Source organism: Pholis gunnellus (assembly GCF_910591455.1).
Source record: "Pholis gunnellus genome assembly, chromosome: 5".
NCBI classification, from domain to species: Eukaryota; Metazoa; Chordata; class Actinopteri; order Perciformes; family Pholidae; genus Pholis; species Pholis gunnellus.
The window spans coordinates 4,562,504-4,570,062 of record NC_136531.1 but is presented as its reverse complement, the minus strand read 5'-3'; the positions used below and the strand labels follow the sequence as shown (position 1 = coordinate 4,570,062).

Sequence of the window (7,559 nt, the reverse complement as noted above, 5' to 3'; positions counted from 1 at the left end):
GTATCTGTGTGTGTTACGATGTCTTTAGTTTTACTTTACAGTCAAGAACCTCAAAAAATGACTTGGGGAGTTTTTCAAGGATTATTCAGCAAAATGAAGAATTGCAGCAGATTTATTCGACTACTTCAGTAATCCTTGAAAAACTCCCCAAATAATCAAGAAACCTTCTTTAAAACATTCATCACAACATCGTCTACATACTGGTCTATAAATCCTGGATTCTCTCTGAAGTAGGGCTCCTGCACAAAGTTAAACAAGTCTGGATCACTTGTAATCAAACATGGGGATCAAATACACCTGATGAGTTTTTGACGTATTATGATAATCATAATTTCAGTAACTGGTTTCTTCTTTATTTTCCTCTGTGATTTTAATCACTTTGTATCTCAGTGCTCCACTCTGTTTTTTTTTAGTCATGACAGAAACTTATCAATTCATTAAATTGTGTCGACAGCTTTGAATTGATTGTGATTGAATTCTGTCTAGACATTCATGTTCCCCAGAGGATAAATCCTAAAGACTTTGACGAGCTTCTGACACCAGCGGGTCAAAGTTTTCATGAAAGATTCCTACCGCTACCTGATGGATTAGCTCAAAATTGTGTGCATTCATGTTCCTCAGAGGATAAACCTAAAGACTGATGATATTCTGACACCAGCGGGTCAAAGTTGTCACTTATCCAAGTAAAGATTTCTGCATCTACCTGATGGATTGGCACAAAATTATGTGCATTCATGTTCCCCAGAGGATGGTTCCCAGTGATTTTTGGTGATTTCTTTTCTTTAACGTCACCACCAGCTTCAACATTCGTGATACAGTATATCTCAACACATTTTTGATTAAGTTTAGTTAAGACATTCATGGTAACAACTCCATGTAGGAACCCTGCTGAGAATTCTGGTATTTCATCTAAAGTCTCTACTGTGATTCTACAAACTTCTACATCAGTGATGATAAGAAACACTAACTGATCGGCGTCAAAGTGCAGAGTGATGCTGTACAGCGAAGAGAGGGATTATGGGTAAGGGTGGAGTTCTCCGGCGGTGGCGGACAGGCGCTGTTCGTCGCCGTTTGTGTGCACCGTGAAGCTGCTGTGGCGGCTGCCCCAGTCGTAGCAGTCGGAGGAAAGACTGTCAGAGAGACGACAAACTGTCAGTCAGCTGATGTATTAATGCATTATTGATACAAATATTGATTATAGCTGCTTTATCTATATTAACTCAGAAATGCCAAATACAAAAGGGTCATGGTGACATCAGTGGTAGTGTTTGTACCTCGCTGATGCATTCTGGGGAGGAATGCTCCACGCCAGGTCATCGTCACTGTCGTACCGACGAGGGTTGTCGAAGAAATATCCTCTGGAGGAGAGAACGTGGTTTGGTATCCCAGCAGTGCTCTGTAGAGACAAAGACTCAGAGTGAACACACTCAGGAGGCTCTTCTGATATAAAAATCCATCACCAGTACTTACGTCAGCAGTAAGTGACCAATTAGATGTCCAGATAACTCATTGTGCATGTAGACAATGTGAGCAAAGTCAGTCATCATACCCCTCTCGTGAGTTTTGAATCTCTTAACGTGTCTTAAAAAAGGCGGTATGCTGCTGACAAGTCGCTAAATGAGGCTACAAACGCCGACTAGTCCGCCTTTCCAGCCTCGTTGTGTAAACGTGCGCTCATGCTACAGCGATGTTGTTCGTTAATAGCCTAACGTTAGCTTCTTACTTCAAATCAAAGTGGTGGTCATTTGTAAAGATTATTTTACTGAACAAAATGTCCAATTATCATAAACTTGTGTTTGCCGCATCATAACTAATTTGCTGCAATAATCCAAAATCCAATGGAAAAATGTAATTGGCTTTTCATCAAGGGAATCAATGCCGCGCTAACTTCCGGGGTTAACCTTTTAAAGTACTTCGTCCCCGCAGCTCTCTGTTGTAAAGTGCTGAAAAGCTCTTGTCTGAACAGTCTCTAGAGTAATGTTAGCAGCTCTAAAGGCTGTACTGATAATGTCAACATGCTAACATTTAGCATGTTCACCATCTAAATTTAGCGTGTTAGCATGCTAATATTTTGTATTTAGTTGTAAACAAAGTACAACTGAGGCTGATGGGAATGTCAAGTTCTGCAGGTATTTGGTCAGGAACCAAAGTATTGCACAAATTCAAATGTTGACCTGATGAAATTGGTCAGTGGACCAACATGTCTGAAAAATATAACGACAATCCATTTAATATTTGCTGAGATATTTCACCCTGGACCAAATGGTTGACCGACCGACGGACAATTGTCATCCCTGTTAGCTACGACTTAAAAAAGAATTAGGTGCAAGCGTTGCAGAGGTCGGAGGTCACCCGACCCCGCCAGGAGGACTGACCCTTTCCTGAGGCGGCCGGCGGACCCTGAAGAAGAAGACGACCAGCGAGGTGGGCAGCAGCTCCCAGACGAACAGAATCACCCCGAACACGATGTAACCAGCGTCTCCCAGAGACGACCGCAAGTCCGCCTGGAGACACACCAACAGACATTAGTACAATGTCGCCAAGTACAGCAGTGTGAATTTGAGGTATTTGTACTTCACTTGACTATTTCCATTTTATGCTACTTTCTACTTTTACTCTACTTCATCTCAGAGGTAAATATTGTACTTTTTACTACATTTTCTCACAGCTTTAGTTACAGTTCTTCATCTCCTTCCTGTCCAGTGAAAACCTCGTATCTCCAGATGTGTTGATGTTGAATGTTTGTGATAAACTGAAGGATGAAATGTTTCTTAATGTGTTGATAAAATCCTCCTACTTCTTCAGATTAATAAACTCTTTAAAGCCTCTTGGATCAGCTGGAAGATGCTTCATAACAAACCTGAAAACAGGTTGTTTGTTCTTTCTAGAGATACGAGGTTCTCACAGGACAGAGACGCTACAAACATGACGATCTTATAGAATATGATGCTTTGATGAAGATTAAACTAGACAACAGGATGTAAAGGAGTTAAAAACATCTACAGCAGGAAAAAGCAACATACACACTAATAGTAAAACACGACAGGGAACATTTTACTGCACAATGTGTACTTTTACTTTGACATTTTAATTATATTTTACTGATAAAACTTATGTACTTTCAAGTAAAGTTTTGAATTCAGTACTTTTACTTCTAGAGGAGTATTTTGACAGTGTGGTATTAGTACTCTTACTGCAGTAAAGGATCTGAATACTACTCAAAGGTCAGAGCCAAAAAGCTATCTTAACGCCAGACTTCTGTTTAAACCAGGACGCTGATTGAAATTATGTTAGAGAACCAGTGAACAGAAAGACCCTCACCTGGTCTGAGACGTTGTACCAGTCATAGTCGAAGGAGTTGATGTTCTCGATGTTGGCGAGGGCGAGCACCACCAGGTTGTAACAGGCCCGCGATGCGTACAGCAACACCACCATGATGCCGATCAGAGTCACCTGACACACCGACGTCCCCTGCACACACACACACACACACACACACACACACACACACAGGTATCGCTCGTTATTAATCCTTTTGATTATATTATTTATTTTCACGTCTGTGCTGCGTGATGTAATGATATTTATAAAGGGTCCCTTAATGAAAACCTGAAATATCCTGGAAGGAAAAATCAAGAACACTCTCTAAAATGATCCCATGTCGCCAATAAAGACCATGAGATGAGGTTGAAAGCTCAGGGAAGTTAATAAGTGGACCTTTGAGTAAGGATTGTTTTGCCTCCAGAGAAACCTGTGACTTTACCTTTGACTCCAGGTAGATGTTGGCCAGCGACATCTTGGCAACCTTGTAGAGGCAGACGGACAGCGAGATGGCGCAGAGGACGAACAGGCTGTCGTTGATGGTGACCCTCACCAGGACGATGGTCTTCACGTCGGCGGCGGTCATTTTGACCAGCAGCGCACAGACCAGGTTCACCACCAGGAAGAGGAGACTGGCGCCCAGGAAGACCAGGTACAGAGGAAGCCTGCATGAGACGGGAGAGAGCCGCACCATCGATAACCTTTCACTGTGTTTTTAAACATGAAGGCGGGCCTCAAACACGTCCCTTGGAGGTTTTACTGTAGGAGCTTGAAGAGGTTGAAGAGGTTACCTGTACTTGAGCAGCGCAGGTGCGTACTTGGACTTGGCCTTAAAGTAAACCTGTAGGGGGGGACAAATAAAAGACTGATGAGACACTTTACAGCTCTTCACCCTCGTGGTTTGTTCAGTAAATCAGATCTGGTGTTGTGCCACTTGACAGCACTTTAAATTTGAGAAACGGCCAATGACAGCTCTGAAGGTGGAGCTAACAATCAGGACTCCACCGTCCCACACAGCTACCCAACTACGTCCATGAAAACTTAGCTTGTTGTAAGTCGGCTTACAGACGTAACAACTCTTAAATATTTTGAGTTTTGAATATAAAGAGTTGCTGCTTTTCTTTTGCATAATGTTATTAATGTTGTTGTATGTTGAGGTTTGGACTGAACAGCATTTCTCACTATTTTTAGAAACCAAACAATCAATCGATTGATGGAGAAAACAATCAGCAGATTAATCCATAATATCAATAGTCGTTAGTTAATAGTTTAAATGAGCTCCACTGCAACAGTAAAATCCTGCTTTTACATTCATGTATAAGCAATAATGATATGATATGTAATTGTTTACTAGTAAAATACTTTTACTTAAATAACATTTTCAATGCAGGACTTTTACTTTTACTTTTTCACACTGTGATATTAGTACTTGTACCTAAGTAAAATGATCTGAATGCTGAATAATCTCCGCCTCAGAGCCAACCGTCTGCAGCTCATTTCATCGATTGGCCCCTCCTCTCTGACCGAAGGTGCCCTCGTTAGGGAAATGAGACACCGTCGTGTTTGGTTGGAAAAACAACCTGCGTCATCTCAGCTCTCAGGACCAAGGGTTGTTAAGCTGCTAAAGAGGCTCGTTTCTATTATGTCGTTATTTTCAGGTCTATTTCTGAATCTGCCAGCTGCTGTGGGTGAATGGGTGAATGGGTGAATGGGTGAAGAGGCGAGGCAGCTGCTACACGGATCATCAGTTGTAGGGTGCGTGGTTTGATTCCAAGCTCCTCCTGTCCACCAGTAGAAGTGTCCTTGAGCCGAACACTGATGTCTCTTGATGTGTGTGTGTGTGTGTGCAGGAGAAATCGCCTACTTAATGGAGGAAATCACTTCAGACGAATCTGTTTGTATCTACACACTTATAAATGTTTATTTGTTGTCGGTCAACTGGAAACAAGCTTCTCCCAACGAGACCACCGGCAGCGACCCAGACACAGAACCTCTTGAAGCAGTAAGAACAGAGAACGCTTGGAACCAAGAAGTTAGTCTGAAGTTCTCACTGTATGAATCCTGAAAGATTTCATTTCCTGTTTCACAAATTCCATGAAATCTTCTTTTAAATCTACAGAGGTCGTCCTTCATCACAGTAGCATTCAGGCTATAAACACTTCTACGTTTAGACCCAAGACTGCTTCATGACTGCATCCATCTCATACGGGCTTGTCACATTTTTGTGGTCTTTTTCTTGTTGTTGCTATTCTTCATGGATGTAGCTACTTAGCCGCTACGTTCTTAATCCCACCGACCAGGCTCTGACCGGCTGGTATAGAAACAGCTGTCGATAAACTCAACAGCATGTTTAAACAGCAAATCAAAGGTTTGGAACCAGGCTGGTCTTATACATCATTGTAGAGACAAGTCTCAGCCTTGTACTGGACTATAATTACAGTGGAAACCGCTTGAATAATTAGCTTTTAGTAAAAGTAGTCCGCTTTCAGTCTTTTCATACGTGACAACGTATGAAAAAACATTTTAAAACTATCATAGGCTAATCTTAATTCTTTCTTTTCTGCTTTTCCTTTTCACTCGCTCGATACTTTGCCTCGCTGCCGCCCGTCTAGCTAACTGATGCTGGTTCTGCGTGCACCTTTAAATCATGACGAAAATCATTTTCTCTCAATGAAAAATGAATGCTCACGGGGAAAGCATTCCGTCGTGAAGTGGATTGATAACGTCCGGTCCCGTAAAAAGGGTAATTTCTGCTGATCCTCGATCGACTCGAGAGCGAGCGACTTCAAAAGGGATCGTTCGTCTGCATGCGCCGCTGCAACGAAACAAAGCCGGCCAAAAGCTGCCTAAGCCTCACTCTAAGGAAGCCCCCGGTGAGGGAAAAGGCTCGCAAATTGCCAGCGAGCCAGTAAGTAGCGAAGCTGGTCGTTAATGTCAATTAGATGGAGAACTGCGTGAGATATAAAGACAATAAATGTATCGGTTAAAGTAATCGTTAGTGATCAATTCCACTATAAACAGTTTCCACTGAATGATTCGACACCAGGCTGAAAAACGGTGTTTCACTGGTTGAAAGTCTCTCCTCTGCTGCACCACTGATGGGTGTGGTCAGAGGTCGCACCTGTAACCGCACCCAGCTGTGATGTCACGGTGTACAGACACACCCTGGGGTACACTTCCACATCACTGCAGCAAGAAGAGAAGTTAAAGCATGGCCGTGATGTTACCCTTTAAAAAAAAAAATTGAACTTTATGCTTCCAGTTTTCACCAGCGTCTCCTCCACCAGTACCGGTACCAGCAGCAGCAGTGCCCCCCCCCCCCCCCCCCCCCCCCCCTCACCTGTGCGCAGTAGAGGTTCATGAGGCTGAGCGTGAAGAACTGCAGGCAGACGGGGAAGCAGTAGAGCAGCCAGAAGGCGAATGGCCCGAGTGCGTTGGCGGTCACACAGTCTCTGAAGTAGAAGGAGAAGAGGAGGGCGCGCAGGGCGGCCCACAGCAGACACAGGAACAGGAAGGCCGTCTGGTAGCTGAAGCGCTTGTGTCGGTATCGCAGCACCAGCCAGAGCTGGGCGTACACGAAGGCGAAGAGCAGCGAGTAGAAGATGGTGTAGGCGATGGTCAGACCCAGCTTCACGTAGGGGGGGATGGCCGGCGTGATGGTGGGAGGGGGAGGGAGGTGTGTGCCGTTGCCGGCATGCTGCTGCTGCTCCTGTGCCGGGTTCCCCTCCATTGCCTCCCCATTCATCCCCCCTGTGTTCCCCAGGAGTGGGAGGAAAGGGAGAGGGAGGTTAAAGACGAGGCAGCAGCCTCTGATCTCCGGGAGAAGAAGAAGAAGAAACGTGTCTCAGCTCGTTAGACGGATCCTTCACATCCAAATCGACTCTCCTCCAGACTCACCGTCTGATTCACAGGGAAGAGGAGCTGGAGGGACACCGCCCCTCTTTTTGCCGGTGCCTGGTGGAGAGCGATTGGTGGCTGCCGGTCACGTGGTCACACTCCCCAGCAGGGGATTGGCTGAGCAGGAGGAAGGATGCTGCAGAGAGGAGAGGAGAGGTGGAGAGATGGATCTGGAAGGAGAGAGAGGTAAACTGTGATCCGTGGTCCCACCCACCACACACGCACACACACGCTGTGTCACAGCAGCATCACACAGCCGGCGTCGACTGATGCTGGGTTTTAATGGCCGATATCAGACAGATACCGGTGGATGCAGATGAACGTGTTTCGTGGCAGAAAGA

At 44.7% G+C, this 7,559-nt stretch overlaps 1 protein-coding gene across 1 annotated transcript; it reads right to left on the bottom strand.

The window, feature by feature from the left end:
- Positions 1–1,015: 1,015 nt before the first annotated feature.
- Positions 1,016–7,066, bottom strand: gpr137bb (G protein-coupled receptor 137Bb; the record flags this gene model as incomplete). The annotated part of the gene is made up of 7 exons (XM_079160041.1): positions 1,016–1,130; positions 1,275–1,396; positions 2,376–2,504; positions 3,322–3,471; positions 3,764–3,986; positions 4,113–4,162; positions 6,662–7,066. The coding sequence occupies 7 exons, from the start codon at positions 7,064–7,066 to the stop codon at positions 1,016–1,018; spliced, it is 1,194 nt and encodes a 397-aa protein (XP_079016167.1).
- Positions 7,067–7,559: the final 493 nt, after the last annotated feature.